Source organism: Symphalangus syndactylus, chromosome 3, assembly GCF_028878055.3.
Source record: "Symphalangus syndactylus isolate Jambi chromosome 3, NHGRI_mSymSyn1-v2.1_pri, whole genome shotgun sequence".
In the NCBI taxonomy this organism is placed as follows: Eukaryota; Metazoa; Chordata; class Mammalia; order Primates; family Hylobatidae; genus Symphalangus; species Symphalangus syndactylus.
This window is the reverse complement of record NC_072425.2, coordinates 131312269-131330265: the sequence shown is the minus strand read 5'-3', so window position 1 is coordinate 131330265 and position 17997 is coordinate 131312269. Positions and strand designations below refer to the sequence as shown.

The following is a 17997-nucleotide window of genomic DNA, read 5'->3' as shown; positions in this document are numbered from 1 at the left end:
GTGATGTGCCTTAGAGGGAAAATATGCATGTTAGACAAGCGTCATGCAGGGTGAGTCATAGTGCTGTTGGCCAAGAGTTCAAAATCAATGAATAACAATATATAGTAAATAAGGGGTTTTTAAAACAGAAAACAAAGTTATGCATTGGTCAGTTGATGAAAATGTAACCAGAAGCTGGCAGGGAACTGACCCTGCAATTTTCCTAGGAGCAGTGGATCCATATTTACTAATTCAGTATTGTGATGATTTTATAGAATGTAATGACCACAATAACAAGAAACAACTGTACATGGAAAGAACCCAGAGGAGGGTCTATCAGCTCTGCCAGAGGCGGGGACTTCTCAGCAGAGGGACTTCTGGATTGACTTGGCAAAGGACCCCAAGGCCAGGGCTGGGTCCCCTCTGGGTGCCAGCCTTGTCCCTCTGCTGCTGGGGAGCCTCCACCAAGGCCCTGCAGTGCCTCTGCCACTGCCTCAGGCAGTTAGGTCCAAGTAGAAAAATTCATTTGCCAAGGCTAAGTACACACCTTACTTGTTTCATCTGTAAACAGAAAATCCTTCCTTCCACACAATAGTTTTGACCATTCACCTTCCTGGTGGGTCCAGGACAGGGGTGACATGTGCAAAGCCCGAAGGCCTGTGTGGCACATTTATCAACCACTGAGATAGATGCCCAAAGACAGCCCGTGGTTCTTTCATTTAACAAGTATTTACTGAACACATTCTAAGTGTCAGGCATGTATGAATGAGGGCTGAGAGTGAGGAGCAGATGTAGGTGGGGCCATTGAGACAGACCCTGGACGCCATGCTAAGGGGTCTGAACTTGATCCCATGTGCCACGGAGAGTCACCAAAGGCTTACAGGCAGGAGTATGGAATGAGCAAATGTGGCCAGGGAGCAAAAGGCTTAGGTAAAACTAAACATTTTCTTTTTTTTCTTTATTTCTTCTAAAAAAAAAAAATGAGGATACATGTGCAGAATGTGGAGGTTTGTTACATAGGTATATATACGTGTGCCATGGTGGTTTGCTGCACCTATTGACCCATCCTCTAAGTTCCATCCCCTCACCCTCCCACCCCCCAACAGGCCCTGGTGTGTGTTGCTCCCCTCTCTGTGTCCATGTTAAACATTTTCTTTCAGGACACAAACAGACACTTTTCAAAAGAAGAAAGGCATGCGGCCAACAAGCATATGAAAAAAAAAGCTCAATGTTATCGATCATTAAAGAAATGCAAGTCAAAACCACAATGAGATACCATCTCACACAAGTCAGAATAGCTATTACTAACAAGTCAAAAAATAACAGATGCTGGTGAGGTTGCAAAGAAAAGGGGACGCTTATGCATTGTTGGTGGGAGTGTAAATTAGTTCAGCCATTGTAGAAGGCAGTGTGGCAATTTCTCAAAGAGCTAAAAACAGAAATACTGCTTGACCCAGAAATTCCATTACTAGGTATATACCCAAAGGAATATAAATCATTCTACCATAAAGACACATGCATGAGAATGTTCATTGCAGCAGTATTCACAATAGCAAAGAGAGGGAACCAACCCAAATACCCAACAATGACAAATTGGATAAAGAAAACTTGGTACATATATACTATGGAATACTACGCAGCCATAAAAAAGAATAAGGTCATATCCCTTGCATGAACGTGGAAGGAGCTGGAGAACATTATCTTAGCAAACTAACACAAGAACAGAAAACCAAATACCACATGTTCTTACTTATAAGTGAGAGTTAAATGATGAGAACACATGGACACAATGAGAAGAACAACACACACTGGGGCCTACTTGAAGGTGGAGGGTGGGAGGAGGGATAGGATCAGAAAAAATAACTTTTTTTTCCTTTAGAGACCAAGTTTTTCTCTTGTCACCCAGTCTGAGTGCAATGGAGCAATCTCGGCTCACTGCAACCTCTGCCTCTCAGGTTCAAGTGATTCTCCTGCCTCAGCCTCCCAGTTAGCTGGAATTACAGGCATGAGCCACCATGCAGGACTAATTTTTGTATTTTTAGTAGAGACAGGGTTTCGCCATGTTGGTCAGGCTGGTCTCAAACTCTTGACCTCAAGTGACCCACCTGCCTCAGCCTCCCAAAGTGCTGGGATTATAGGTGTGAGCCACCGTACCCAGCCAGAAAAATAACTATTTAGTACTAGGCTTAGTACCTGGGTAACAAAATAATCTGTACAACAAATCCTTGAGACATGAGTTTACCTAAATAACAAACCTACACATCAGAAAAAATAACTATTGGGTACCAGGCTTAGTACCTAGGTGATGAAGTAATCTGTACAACAAATGCCTGTGACATATGTATACCTAAATAACAAACCTGCACATATACCCCTGAACCTAAAATAAAAGTTTAAAAAAATGTTTTTTAAAAAACATTTTCTTTCAGTTAACCATTAGGATAAGCAACCCAAAGAAGCTATGGCTTCCCTCCCTGAAACCATTGAAAGACAATAGAAGTCTCTGTTTCTCAAGGCCAGAATTTGTTACATCTTTCCTTAACCACCTTCAAGGGCCTTTCATTGTGCTTGTAATTAAGTACAAACAGCTTCAGTCCTTCTGACTCAGCTTTTGTTTCTCTCTTTAGTCCACCTGTAGCCAGCCATCTCCTCACTAGGCTCTGTAGATCAGCCACATGGAACTTCCTTCGTGTCTTCAAATGAGCCATGCTCTCTCTTGTCCCCAAGTCTTTGTTGCATTTTGTCTGGAATATAGATCCCCCTCTCCCAACCCTTACCTGCAACATGCACCTTGCTAATTCTTCATCCTCTAGGTCTCAGCTTGAAACTCACTTTCTCCAGGAAATCATACCTACATGTGTCTCTATATGACTCTTTTCATACTGAATTGTTTTGCTTGATTTTATTGCCCATCTTTGCTGTGGTAGTTGGTTCCAGCTGCTCTAATACAATACCATAGACTGTGTGGTTTAAACAACAGACTTATTTCTTAGAGTTCTGGAGCCTGGGAAGTCTGAGATCAAGGTCCCAGCAGATCTGGTGCCTGTTGAAGGTCCTCTTCCTGGTTTGCAGATGACACTCTTCCCCATATGTCCTCACATGGCACAGAGCTGAGCACAAGAGCAAGCTCCTGTGTCTCCTTTTGTAAGGGCACTAATCGCATTTATGTGGGCCCCACCTTCATAATCCAGTTACCTCCCCAAGTCCCCACCCCCAATACCATCGCACTGGGGACTAGAAGGGGGGACTTTGGGAGGTAATGGGGTTATGAATTTATGAATATATATGAATTTGGAGAGACACAAACACTCAGTCCCTAGCACTTGGCAATCGACCATAAACTTGGAAACGGCAGGAACCATGTATGTCCAATTTACTGTTTCTCTCCCTAGTACTTAGTGCCTGACACGTAGTAGATGCCTCTGAGCCCAAACAGAGGGAAACAAACAAGTTCACCTCAGGAGACTTGGGCATTTAGCTCCTCTCGCCTAGGAATTAGTGGGGTTTTCCATTATGTTAAAGGTTAAATGTTCCATTCTCCACTATGGGGACTATACTGTTCCTGAGATCCGGGTTTCCTCGAGCCCCACTCTTCTAATGATTATAAAGTTGCTAAGGGTGCTGAGTTTGCCCTCCAGCCAGCAGGGTCTTTTTTGAACTGTGAAACAATCAATCCTTCTCAAATGCACAAAGTACACTTAAATGTCTACAATTACAGTTGCATTTTCTAAAAGGACACTAATTATCTTTAATTCATGGATTATACTTACTGCCTGGGAGCAAGGAACTAAAAAGCACCTTGCATTTGTGGGGAGGCGTTCTGCTTCTTTGCCTCCCAGTGGGTATTATTGGAGTTCTTTCTCCTCACCCTTTAAGTTCCAGCTCCCATCCTGCCCCACTATGGGAGGTCATTCACCCTGATCTCAAGGAAATTAAAGAGAGGGATGAAAACATTTGACTAGTGCAGGTTAAGTCTCAGAAAACATCAGCGTCTTATTTCAGTGTCTGGTCTTGTAGGTTAGGAAACATGATTTTTTATTACCTCTGTGGCTGGTCTGGTTACTCACTTATGCAAGTCAGATTCATAAGAGACTGAATCAGCACCAGAGAGTGGACTATTTTTACTTGGTATGAGGAGTTTGCATTTCCAGAATTTGGAATTTTAGAAGTTGTGATTCAGGGCATTTCTGTCCTCACATCCTAGAAGGTCAAAGAACATTAGATCCTCTCTCTCTCTCTTTTTCTTAGAGATGGGGTCGCACCATGTTAACAGCCGGGGCTGGTTTCAAACTCTTGGGCTCCAGTGGTCCTTCTGCCTCAGCCTTCCAAACTGCTGGGACTACAGGCATGTGGCACCATGCCCAGTCGTCTCTTGAGGAACGTTTTATGCTAGCTGTACACTGATAAAGCAGAGAGAACAAGGATTACTATTCTCTCTTTGTAAAGAGACTGAGGTTTTACCTGAATGTCATGATTTATTGGGTCTTGGAGTCCTTATTTACAATTTAGGAGGCTGGAGTAAGTCAGATTTAAGTTTAATTTACTGTATGCCTAATAATCCAATTTAAATGGATGCATCACATAAGAATTTTCACTGAAAATGGTAGTAATTTAAGTTAGTAAAGCCTTAACCTGTTCATGGTTGGGGCTCAAATTGGGACCTAGTGCATAGGTCCAAACTTCAATCTCAACGTTTTTCCTTTGTCATTGTCTCAGCCAGGGTTCCACAGAAGCGGAGTCCAAGATAGGGATTTGGGAACATGTAATTCACTGAGGGAGTGCTCTTTAGGGAGAACTGGTTAGACAGGGAGAAGGAGCCAATCAGGGATGTGGTCTCAGGAAAAATCCAATCTTGGCCCGATCCACAAGGGGAGAGGTGCAGAAACAGAAACTGCATTGATGAGTGTCCCCCAGTGCAGGAGGGGGACAAGGCTTTTGAATCCCCTTATCAGTCAGTCATGGCTATGGGTGAGGGAGGGGACGGTGGCTTGTAACTTACTGTGTCTATCACTCTCACCTAGCTGCCTCTACTGTGCTGTACTTGGCTTTGCTCAATTACTGACTGTTACTTGATGTTTTTCAAGTTTAAATCCTTTAGAAGAGCACTGTGAAATCCTGTATGCAAAAAACATTTATTGAGTACATTTATTGAGGAGGTGGCTCTGATTAGCTAAGAGCAGTTCTCCTGAGAAGGAGCAGCTGTGAGCTGTGAGCCGCGAGCAGCAACACTCCACTCGGAGCAGCTGGGGGCTGGGTGTGCTGACCTGGAGAAGGGGGCCCAGGTGTAGCACCGCAGCATCAGTGAGTGTCACCAATCCTGTGTACCTTCCCTCTCATCGCTGGGCATTCCCATACATGTTCTTCTCTCTGTCTAGAACTTGTTTTCTTCCCTTTTTCTCAGATAAATCTTTGTTCATTATAGACACTGCCTCCTCCAGGACACCTTTGCCAACCTTTCATGACTAGACTCGACTCTCCTGTGTTTTCGCATCTGCATGGCATTCCATATTAGATCTTATCTGGGCCCATCTTAACTGTGAGCTCCAGGAAATCAGGGACCACGTCTGTCTTGGGTTACTCTCTATGTAACAGTTGGACTCATTTCTGGCACTCAATAAATGCTTTTTGCATACAGGATTCCATAATGCTCTTCTAAAGGATTCAGACGTGGGAAACATCAAGTTACAATCAGTAATTGAGCGAAGCCAGGTACAGCACAGTAGAGGCAGGTAGGAGAGAGTGATACACACATTATGCCCCCATCATCATGAACTTCGAGTGAGTTTTCAGGGGAAAGTCGTGCTCGCATTGAACAGCATTGTTTTGCACTGATGAACACAGTGAACCTTGTAACTGATATTTCTCCTCTTTGCCTTGGAGGCTAGCAAGCTCAGAGACCGCGCCCCTGATTAGGTAAAGGGGGAGAACTTTCTAATTTTAAATATGGGCACTAAAGTTCCTTTCAAGGAAAACACCTTGAAGGCTTCGAGGAAGTGAAGCCCCAGGGGTGTGGTCCTGACTTGAAGAAGCAAGTGAAATGAAGAGATCAGTACAGGAATGCAGGAGGGGAGGCAAACAGCCCAAGAGGAGTGGGCTGGGGACCAGAGAAGGGAGGACAGATACCAGAGCAACATGGCCAGGGTCAACTGAAGAAGTTGAGTCACTGAGAAATTCCCCATGAGATTAACAGCAAGGATGCCAAGTATTTTAAGTTGGTAGGGTCCTAAGGGTAAACCCCTTCTGTTGTCTTGAGGCTTTAGCAAAGGCTGCTACTTATATATTTTAGGGCCAGGGGAACTTTAGCAAATAAAGGGATCAGGATGGGTCTGGTTAGGGGTCATGTGCTGCAAAGAAGGATCAGCCCATGCTAGGAGTGAGTGATTCACACACTGGAACACAGACCAAGTGGAAGCTCCACTCCAGGGGTCACCAGGAGAAATACAAGCCACCGCCCCCCGACAGTTCCCTGCAAGACGAGAGGAAATTATGGGCGGTATGAAGGACAGGGTTTGAGCCAATTTCACTTGAATCTTAAAGGATGAGATTAACCCAAGTGGTCCTTTACTTAGAACCCTCTTTTAACAAGCATTGTTCTCTAATTCATAAATCATAAAACACTGGACTTCACAGATATGTAATTCAACTTTTCATTTTACAGTAGACTAAGGCACAGAAAGGTAAAGCTCCTTGCCCCCTTACAGTCTCCATTTCTTCACCTCTAAAATAAGAGGATTTGATTGGTAATTTTGTAAATGTTAACTCACAAGCAAGATTATAAATTCTGCAAGGGCAAAGGTCACATTAAACAAATGAGGTTTCTTTTTTTTTTATTTTTAAAAATATTTTTGTAGACACGGGGTCTTGCTCTGTTGCCCAGGCTGGTCTCAAACTCCTGGATTCAAGTGATCCTCCTGCCGTGGCTTCCCAAAGTGCTGAGCCACTGTGCCTGACCAATACCTGGGATTTCTATAGCATTTAACAAATATTAGACAGCACTGAGAAAGGGCCAGAAATGGACCCTTGAGAGGTAAAGGAGCAATAAACTAACTGCTTACCCTCCCCTTTCTAGAAACCTCTTTCTCCTCCTCATGCAAATGAAGTGTTTACATACCTGCTCTTAAGAAAAATACCAGTTGCTTAGGTGGAAGGCTTCAAAGTGAGTTGTTCTTGTTATTACTGATGCTTTTCTTTTTTTTTTTTTTTTTTTTGAGACAGAGTCTTGCTCTGTCTCCCAGGCTGGAGTACAGTGGTGTGATCTTGGCTTGCTGCAACCTCCATCTCCTGGGTTCAAGCAATTTTCCTGCCTCAGCCTCCCAAGTAGCTGGGATTACAGGCATGCACCACCACACCCAGCTAATTTTTTTGTATTTTTAGTAGAGACAGGGTTTCACCATGTTGGTCAGGCTGATCTCCAACACCTGACCTCAAATGATCCACCCACCACGGCCTCCCAAAGTGCTGGGATTACACAGGTGAGCCACTGGGCCTGCTCGCTATTACCGATCTTTCTAAAGAGCAGCCTAACTGGTGTTTACAGTTTTTTAACTCCTCTTCTGTTTAAACATTCAAAAGCTTTTCTCTGAAAGGAAGAGAGACAATAACCTACCAAGAAAGAAACTACTTCCTGGCTTTCAATACTGAAGTCCAAACAAAGGCAATAATAACTCACAATTATTTGTTGAGAGTTTGAAATTCAACTTCAACCCTTCCCCTGAATTCATCAGACACTATTAAAGTACAAATTAAAGTGATAAGCACAGTGGTTTGTCCAGCAACCACAGCCGTAGAAAGACTTCTTCATTTTCTAAATATTAAAAAACTAGGGTTTGAAAAAGCACAAAAACCTTCTTTCTCTTCTTTGAATAAACAGCAAATAGAAGGTGATGGTGAGTTAACTGCATAATCTAATAGTTATTATTTCTCATGCTAATCTGGCCAAGATCCTCTCTACAGTTTATTAAAATTTGCATTTTGTGTATAGACCTAAAAGGGAAATTTTTAAATGTGTGTATCCATAAAAATAATTATCCATATTTTTCGTTAAAGAAAAATATGCTGAATTCCTCTTTCCCTTTTCCTAGCAGCCTCATAAGTAGATTGTGAAAAAGGAGACACTGAGGAGAAGCGTCTTGTTTGGGAAGGTTTAACTCAATTTAAATTCCTTCATGTGTAAATGGTCAAATTCAGGAATGAAGGGCTTCAACAAGAGCCACGTGCACCCTCTGCTGGCGATCAGAGGGCCAAGGAAAGCATTTGAAAGGCCAAGGAAAGCATCTCCTTTCAGTGTGAAACTGGCCAGCAAGGGAGACAAGAGGGCTAGACTCAGAAAGTGTAAATCCCTGCTTTCATTGGAAGATATGAAACAGAAAGCTTCAGTGACTTTACTCGCAATGGTGTTTTTCTTTGTGATAATCTTCCTTAAACACATAATCCTAGCTCAACATTTTTTTTGAGTGAAGCTGATCTATACAAGAGAAGGTACAGCTGTAAGAAGGGCCTGGTTTGTCTCATTTGGGTGGGCAAAATGTCCTGACTAGCTGACTTGAGTACCAAAAAAAAAATCTAGCACTTCTGCTCAGGCTGTGTCAGAGTGCATTTCTTTCTGGTCTTCCTTGCAGGGATATAAGTCCCACGAGGCCAGAGACTGCATCATCTTCAGTGTAGGATCCTCAGCTCAGGCCAAATGCCTAGCACATAACAGGGATGCAAGAAACATCTTCTGAATGAATAAGCAACTATGAAGAAGGCTCTGGATTCAAGGTGCCTATGGTGCTGACTTGCATAGAAAGCATATGCAAGACAGGTTTTGAAGGCCATACTCAGTTCATTAAGAAAGTTTTTTCAGTGTTAAGATTTTCTTTCTTTCAATTTTAATTTTAGATTCAGGGGGTATGTGTGCAGGTTTGTTACATGGATATATTGCGTGATGCTGAGGTTTGGCTGTGATTGAACCTGTCACCCAGGTAGTGAACATAGTACCTAATAGGTAGTTTTTCAACCTTTGCCCCTCTCCCTCGTCCCCCCTTTTGTAGTCCCCAGTGTCTATTGTTCCCATTTTTGTGTCCATGTGGAACCCATGTTTAGCTTCCACTTATACATGAGAACATGCGGTATTTGGCGTTCTGTTTCTGGCTACTGCACTGAAGAGAATGACCTCCAGCTGCATCCATGTTGGTACAAAGGACATGATTTCATTTTGTACGGCCATATAGTATTCCATGGTGTAAATGTACCACATTTCCTTTATCCGATCCACCATTGATCGGTGCCTACTGGATTCCATGTCTTGCTACTGTGAGTAGTGCTGTGATGAACATATGGGTGCATATGTCTTTTTGGTAGAATGATTTATTTTCTCACTAAGGAACTGTTCATGAATGCAGCAACATGTGGCTTAATGGCTGTCCTAGAATGGGTTAATACTATCAGAGTTATCTAATATTTGTCACTTAACAGGTTACAAAATGCCTTCACAGGTACCTCACTTGATCTCAATGCAGTCCTGAGAAATGATTATTATCCCTGTTTTCCAGAGGGGCCCCAAGCCTGAGAAAGCTGGAATGATGCTCTTACAACAATCAAGTGATCAAGCTAAGATTCACACGTTTTCTGTCCCTTAGTCCTTGTTTGTTCCATGTTCTCTGAGCCTCCATAAGATTTATTTGTTGCCTCGTATTCTCCGAGTTGGCTGAGACTAAAATTAGAGGGCGCAGTTATAGCTTTTAAAGCTCAGCCTAGTAAGTCGTACCATGGACATCTCTTATTACTTTTGACAGCCAGATGATGGGAATCACGAAGACTGAGCTGCATGACACCAAATGGGTGAACGACCTTTTTAATAGCTTTCTTCTCACCACTCTTTCCCCAGGATGTTACACAGAGACTTGCAGCTTCCTACATCACAAAGGTTTGCTTAAAGTGAGACTGCTGAGCATTTTCCCAGAAAGTAGGACCTTAAAAAACCAGAGCTGGGTCAGCGGTCAAAGAGATTTACAAGTTAGGACCAGAATGACCCTAGTCCTTGTTTGCTCATGACTTGGTCGGTCTGTTTGATTTCAAGGAAAGCAAATGAAAAACCAGAAGCCAAATATTTACTTAGGTCCCAGCTTCTGTCGGAGAACAGACCTGTGAGGAGGCTGCTATCAGGAGGAGGAGTCATTTCATGTCTTCGTACACGTTGTTCCCTAGACTGCCCTTTTCCTCTCGGTTGTCAAACACACCCCTATTCAGTCTGCAAGGCCCAGAGCAAATGCCACCTTTCTTGCCATCCTCCCCTTTAGCACCCTGTGCTTATGCATCTCAGAGCACTTGTCTTGCTGTGTCTTAACTGTTTGCATGTCGATTTCTCCCCACGACTTGCAGTTCTTTAAGAACAGGGGCTATGTCGTTCATCTCCGTGGGAAAGAAAAATGTTGGTTATCAGAGCAGAGTCCCAGAGCCCAGAGGACAGCCCAGTGGCTTTCAAACGTTTTAAAAATCACAACCTAGAGTAACAAATGCATGTTATATCATGATCCAGTAACAAATATGCACATGTGCAGACAGAAAGACAGATGTTTGTAAAATGGAAACGAAATTTCCCGAAATAATATACCACATTCGGTGCTAGTATCTGAGATTCTGTTTTCTAGTTTATTCTCTATTAGTTTTTAAAATGTGGATTTGGTGCACCAAATTGATTTTATAATACATTGATGAATGGCAACTTGCAGTCTGAGAAATATTAATGTAGGTAACACTTCATCTGCCATCCCCCACAACCCTTGTTTTCTGATTTTCTGTTTGTATTTATTGAATGCTTCAAACTAGGGGAGGAAGGAGGAGTTCCTTTTTTTTTTTTTTTTTTTTTTTTGATACGGAGTCTCTCTCTGTCACCCAGGCCCAGGCTGGAGTGCTGTGGTGTGATCTTGGCTCACTGCAAGCTCTGCCTCCCGGGTTCATGCCATTCGGAAGGAAGAGTTTTGATTGGGAGATTGAGCGAGAAAGAGAGAGCTACAGCAGGGATGGAGCACAGAGGAAACCATATTCTGCCTATTTTCTGTCCAGCCCCTTGGACTTGCCTTGAGCTCCTATAAGTAGAAACTGACCAGACTGTTCACAAGAAAATGTATACAGATGGTCCTCGGCAGATGATGAGGTAACATCCCAATAACCCATCATAAGTTGAGAATATCATAAGTCCAAAATAAATTTAATGCACCTAATGTATCGAACATCATAGTTTAGCCTAGCCTACCTTAAATATGCTCAGAACTCTTTCATTAGCCAAAAACTGGCAACATCATCAAACACAAAGCCAATTTTGTAACAATAAAAATAAAAGATCAAAATTCAAAATTTGAAGTACAATTTCTACTGAATGCATATAACATTTGTACCATTATGAAGTCCAAACATTGTAAGTCAAACATAAGTTGAGGTTCAGGCACGGTGGCTCACTCCTGTAATCCTAGCACTTTGGGAGGCTGAGGTGGGCAGATCACTTGAGGTCAGGAGTTTGAGGCCAGCCTCGCCAACGTGGCTAACATACGAAATACAAAAATTAGCTGGGCATGGTGGCACACACCTGTAATCCCAGTTAGGAAGCTGAGGCGGGAGAATTGCTTGAACCCGGAACGTGGAGGTTGCAGTGAGCCAAGATCACGCCACTATACTCCAACCTGGGCTCCAGAGAGAGACTCCATCTCAAAAAAATAAAATAAAAATAAATAAGTTGGGGATCATCTGTAAACTTCAGGCATGAACAAGGCTACTTAAGGGTCTAGATTCGGGGTCTACAAACTACAACCCTTGGGCCTAATCTATCCATCCAGCTGTTTTTATAAATAAAGTTTTATTGAAATACAAACATGCACATTTGTTTACATACTCTCTATAGCTGCTTCTGTTACAACTGCAGAGTTGAGTAGTTGCAATTAAGACTGTATAACCCACAAAGCCAGAAATATTTACTATCTGGGCCTTGACAGGAAAAGTTTACCAATCCCTGGAATAAATGGAAAGTGTTTCTTACCACTCTGGGAGGAAATCAGGATGGCTCTGAGGTATCTAAAGCAGAGTGTTAGGCATGGGCAGTATCTTTCTCAAAAGAGGGCATATTGGCCCCTTTCCAGCATCCTCAGGCTGGGCTCAGGGTCCCCAGCATCACAGCCTGAGCAGGACAGCCTCAACAGGGGGGATTCTGGGTGGGGACTGCTGGTGCAGGTACACTAGTGCCCTTGGAAGGACCTGGGAGCACTTAGGGTGTTTCTAGGACTATGAAGATGAGGGCTGTTGAGTCAGCTGACACTGGGTTTTTATTTTCATTCTTGTGCCTGGTGCGTGAAAGAAAGATGCTGGAGAGTGCTCAATGTTTGCTAGAGATTTCTTAAATCAAAAAGGAATTGGCAGCATGTGGTATAGAAGCTGAGTTGTATCACAGCCTCTCTCAAAGGCAATGCCAGTAAAGAGTCCAGTGCCTGTAGCCCAGAACAGGAATCCTCTCTCCTGCTTGGAGAATAAGCCATCTTTTCTCAGCTGCTTTGGCAACTAATATTGATGATGACGTGTATAATAATAATGATCGTAACTAACATTTACTGAATGTTTATCAAGCACCATGCAATATTCTAGGTCCTTTACATGTAACAATTCACTTTATTTATTATTTTACTTTTTGAGATAGCATCTCACTCTGCCTGGAACACAGTGGTGCGATCTCAGTTCATTGCAACCTCCACCTCCCGGACTCAAGCCATCCTCCCACCTCAGCCTCCTGAGTAGCTGGGACCACAGGCATGTGCCGCCACACCCGGCTAATTTTTTTGTATTTTTAATATAGACAGGGTTTTGCATGTTCCCCAGGCCAGTCTTGAACTTCTGAGCTCAAGCAATCTGTCTGCCTCAGCTTTCCAAAGCACTGGGATTACAGGCATGAGCCACCGTGCCTGGCCACAATTCACTTTAATTATCTTAATAAAAAGACTATTTTAATCTCATTTTATAGATGAGAAAAGTGAGGCACTGCAAAGTTATATAACTTGCCTAATGAGAAACAGCTAATAAGTGGCAGAGTCTGAATTTGAAAATGGAGTGATCTTTTTTTTTTTTTTTTTTTGAGACGGAGTCTCGCTCTGTCACCCAGGCTGGAGTGCAGTGGTGCCATCTCGGCTCACTGCAAGCTCCGCCTCCCGGGTTTACGCCATTCTCCTGCCTCAGCCTCTCCGAGTAGCTGGGACTACAGGCGCCCACCAACTCGCCCGGCTAATTTTTTTTTTTTGTATTTTTAATAGAGACGGGGTTTCACCGTGGTCTCGATCTCCTGACCTCGTGATCCGCCCGCCTCGGCCTCCCAAAGTGCTGGGATTACAAGCGTGAGCCACCGCGCCCGGCCTCGAAAATGGAGTGATATTTGTAGCTTAAAAAAATTTTTTTTGGATTGCTGGGATGAACAGAAATGCTGGACAGCTGTTCTCTGGCCCCTGAGGCCAGAGTGGAGTCTAGCAAACAGCTATAACCACAGGGCAGCCTGAACAGCGGCAGAGGCCAGGGTTTGGTAGCCTCTCCAGGGAGAAGGCAAGAGTTGAAGAACAGGAGAAGCCCATTCCTGGGAGAGAAGGAGCCAGCAGTGCCCCCTTAGGAAACTAATAGTGAGTAACTGCAGACACTTCTCTGTAGACAGGTACGGGCTTGAGCCGCCATAACTAGATGTTTAGGGAAGTGAGGTCTTCTTTTGTAAACACAAGCAATGAAGGCTGGAATACTAACTGCTCATCTTTGGGTCCCATAGCACCAACATTTGTGTGCAGCACCAAGTAAGTGGTCAATGGATTGTTTGTAGACTGACCTCTCCAGTCCCATCCTAGATGAACCATCGGGCCCCAACCGCTGAGCCTCTACTCAGCACATGACTTGGCAGTTAGAACCAAGAACTGAAGTCAACTGGACAGGTCAAAGGAATTGCTTTAATTAAGGTCACAGGCATCACAGGGGTCTGCTCAGCTTCCTCCCCACCAGGGAGAAAAGTCCTTCGTTGTTGGCCATGGTGGAAGAATAACTTTGCGAGATCACCTCAAACCATTCGATTGTGTAGCCAGCCTCTTTCACAGCAGCCTCTACTGCCTCCCAGCCCAGGGGGAGGCTGGAGAACTTCTGCTCACCAATCATGTAGTAGCTGCTCTTCAGCGCATCCATGATCACCAGGAAGCCCCCTGGCTTCAGTAGGCTGCCGAGGTTCCTGAGCGCCCTGTGGTAGGTGGGGAGGTCTGGGCAGGCAGCATCCAGACACAGTGTGCTGAGCACGCAGTCAGCTGGGGGTAAGGGGATGGCCCCCAGCGGCTGGCTCTGAGTCACATCACACTTCAGCACCTGCTTGACTGTCTGCCTCAACTTCTCCTCCTTCTCTGGACCCTTGACTCTGAAAAACACAAACCCACAAACATTGTTTTCCACTCTAGTCATGGGGAACCCAGATCTCTTGGGTCAAGGCTAAAAATGGCCGTATTGTCCCAGATGTGTATCCTTAGGGCCACCTCTATGGGGAAAGGAGAGAAAGAAGACCTGAGGGGCCATTCTGGCATTTGAATGAGACCATATTACCCTGAGCTATGTTAAATCTCTTTATAAAGTGAATAGTATGTGAAAATGATGATAATACCCAGCAGCCTGCTTCTACCATGGACTTCCCTCCATGAAATTATTCTTCCTTCACTGCTTAGTACAGTACTCACTTATACTATACTGGCTCATTTATTAGTATTTATATGTTATCATTATACTTGATCCATGTGCCAAACTGTGAGTTAGTGGCTACTTGACCCATACAGAACAAGTATTAATAATAAGGAGTTTCAAATGCTGAAACATTATCTTTGCAGTAGTTGCTGATGAATAAGAGTGGTGAGGTCATCCATAGACATTTTTAGGAACTATTGATCATTATCCCACAGCTGTGAACAGGGCACTCCTGGAGAGAAGAAAACTACATTTCCCATTCTCAGATTCCAACAAATATTGCAGCTAGTATGTTTTCTGACAGAGATCATGTTTTTGGTAGCCTTGCCAGGAACCCTGTCCTTTTCTGCCAAATCAATGGCATGTTTTGGGTTTTTTGTTTTGTTTTGTTTCTAGAGACAGGGTCCTGTTCTGTTGCATAGGATGGAGCGCAGTGGCGCCATCACAGCTCACTGCAGCCTCAAATTCCTGGGCTCAAGGGATCCTCCCACCTCAGCCTCCCAAAGCACTGAGATTACAGGCTTGCACCACCACACCAGGCTAGTTTTTTTATGTTTTATAGAGACAGGGTCTCCCTATGTTGCCCAGGCTGGTCTCGAACTTCTGGCCTCAAGTGATCCTCCTGCCTCAGCCTCTCAAACTGCTGGAATTACAGGTATGAGTCACCACCACACCTGGCCCAGTGGTGATTCTCGAGAGAAAAATCAGTTAATAAAAGAATGAAAGAAAGAAGGCAAGGGCAGGAGATGGGACAGAGTGGCTTGTATCTTATTTGAATTTGTTAGAGGAGGAAGAAAGGAACAAACAAACAAATGATCAAAATTAAATAAAATAGAGTGCACAAGAGAAACCAGAGAGCAGGGGCGGACAAAAGAGAAAGAAGTAGCAGAAGATCAGATAAGTGAGAAAGGGGAAGAAACATTGAGTGTGTTAAGGGCCCAGGCCCCAGAGCACTAAGAGTAGGAGTGACCCCTGGGTATTGCACTCTTGGAAGGAGTTAACCAGCAAAGCATTGTGGAGCAGATCCAGTCTCACACTCAGGAAACACACACTCAGGAAACACACACTCCACCATCTGATGCAGACTCCAGGAGACAATGGCCACTTGGGCATCAAGGCTTGACAGACAGCAGAGATGGCCCCACATTCCAGCAAGTGAGGGAGACTTTCACTGGGACCATTCCTAGTTATGAGGAAAAGTCAATGGTTTAAACAAAACTTGATTTGAGAGAGTGGACACTAGTCATGGGCATCTTAAATATTCACTTAAAATCTTGATCCTAGAGAATGTAATCACTTCTTTGCAAACATGCTTTATGCTTGCTATAATTTTCCATTTAAGGAGCTTAGCAATTAGCAGATGAAAAGATGCTCAACATTGTCAGTCATCAGAGAAATGCAAATCAAAACCATGAGATACCACTTCACATAACTATGATGGCTATAATAAAAAAGACAGACAATACCAAGTGTTGGCAAGGATTTGCAGAAACTGGAACCTACATACACTGCTGCTGACAATGTAAAATAGTTCAGTTACTTTGGAAAACAGTCTGGCAGTTCCTTAAAAGGTTAAATATAGAGTACTACATGACCCAGGAAATCTGTCTAGGTATATACCCAAGAGAAATGAAAACATATATCCATACAAAAACTTGTAATGAATGTTTATAAATAGCTAAAAGGTGCAAACAATGCAACCGTCAACTTCTGAATAGGTAAATAAAATGTGATATACATATACAATGGAATATTATTTGGCAACAAAAAGAAATGAAATTCTGACACATGCTACAACATGGATGGACCTTGAAGACACAGGCTAAATGAAAAAAACCATAACCAAAAGGCCACATATTGTTTGAGTCCATTTATATGAAATGTCCAGAAAAGGCAAAGCTACAGAGACTGAAAGCAGACCAGTGGTTGCCAGGAGCTGAGGGATTTGGAGAGAAATGGGAGTGGCTACTAATGGGTACAGGATTTCTTTTGAGAATTATGAAAATGTTGTAAAATTGATTGTGATGAAGGTTGCACAACTCTGAAAGTATACTAAAAACTACGGAATTTCACAATTTAAATGGGTGCATTAATTGTATGGTATGTGAGTTATATCTCAATAAGCTGTTATATTAAAAGAGAGAGAGAGAGATAAGCTTAGCAAGGTGTTGATTTGGGGGAATTCCTACCAACCACTAAACTGGTATCTACATAGAAAACAAAAATTATCCTTGGTTGGGTCTACCTGCTCCTTTATCAAGGCTAGGAACGGTAGCAGGGTGACCACTTTGTCCTGATTTGTCTCAGACTTTTCTAGTTTTAGCACTGAAAAATCCCATATTCTAAGTCCCCCTTGCAGTCCTGGACAAAGCAGACAGTCATTCTAAGGTGGGAAACTAGTTACAAAGCTACCACCCAGCCTTGATACAACATGGAAGATTTCACAGAACACTAAGAATAACAACAAAAAAAAACTGTAGAAATGTGTAAGAAACATGTATTTGAATAGACAAACTAATCTACAACAGAAAAACTTAAGTAACCTATCTGCACATAGGAATAATAATGAAGTGTATACCAAAAGGTAGAGTAGTGACAACATAGTGTTTTGGGGGATGTGTTTCGGGATGATCCTGTATAACGGGAACATTGTGGAAATGTGTGTTTGATTACAACCGAAGCAGAACGAACCTCCGTGCCCTATTGCATATTAAGCTATTTGAAACACGTGAGTTACCACAGAACTAGAACTTGCCAGTCAGATGATGATGCAAATTGTTCCCAAACTGTGAGCCACACTGTGAAGTCTCCAAAGCTCACAGAGAATGTGCCAATTTGAGAGGGAAATTTGCTAGAAACACCCAGTGTCATAGATCCCTGCTTGTCCTTGGACATGCAGCAAACATTGGGGAAGTCAGTTGCCAAGGTAGCTGCGTAAAGCCTGCATACACCTCGGGGCAATGCAGGGAAATGGACTCACCAGAGACCCAGCCAATTATCACTTTGCCTCACGTTTAGCTCATCAGGTAGGTAATAAACACACACCGGGAAAGTGCTATGCTGTTTTGCAGAAAGCTAACAGCGGTGTGGCCATTTCTTTAGTTCTAAAGATCTACCCTTTCAAATGAATCAATATGCAAAAAAAAAAGAGGCAGCCCTGTCCTCTGTAAATATGCATCTATATATGCCTGAGGGGTATGGGGAGGGAGGGAGGGAGGCAAGAAAGGATGAAGAGGAGGGCCCCGGGAAGAACCCTTTCTGAGAACGTCTTCCCACATTCCAGGAGAACTATCCTGAGATTTAGAG

At 43.3% G+C, this 17997-nt stretch overlaps 1 protein-coding gene across 3 annotated transcripts in view; it reads right to left on the bottom strand.

The window, feature by feature from the left end:
* NNMT (nicotinamide N-methyltransferase) overlaps positions 1-17997 on the bottom strand; it is a 98837-nt gene that overhangs the window by 26952 nt on the left and 53888 nt on the right. For 2 of the 3 annotated variants that reach the window (XM_063635381.1, XM_055273205.2), the window contains one exon: positions 7163-14374. In XM_063635381.1, coding sequence (XP_063491451.1) covers positions 13942-14374 — 433 coding nt within the window. In that variant the 3' untranslated portion in view covers positions 7163-13941. Of the gene's footprint in view, positions 1-7162; positions 14375-17997 lie in introns of those variants that run through there. The other variant, XM_063635386.1, reaches the window with a different exon arrangement.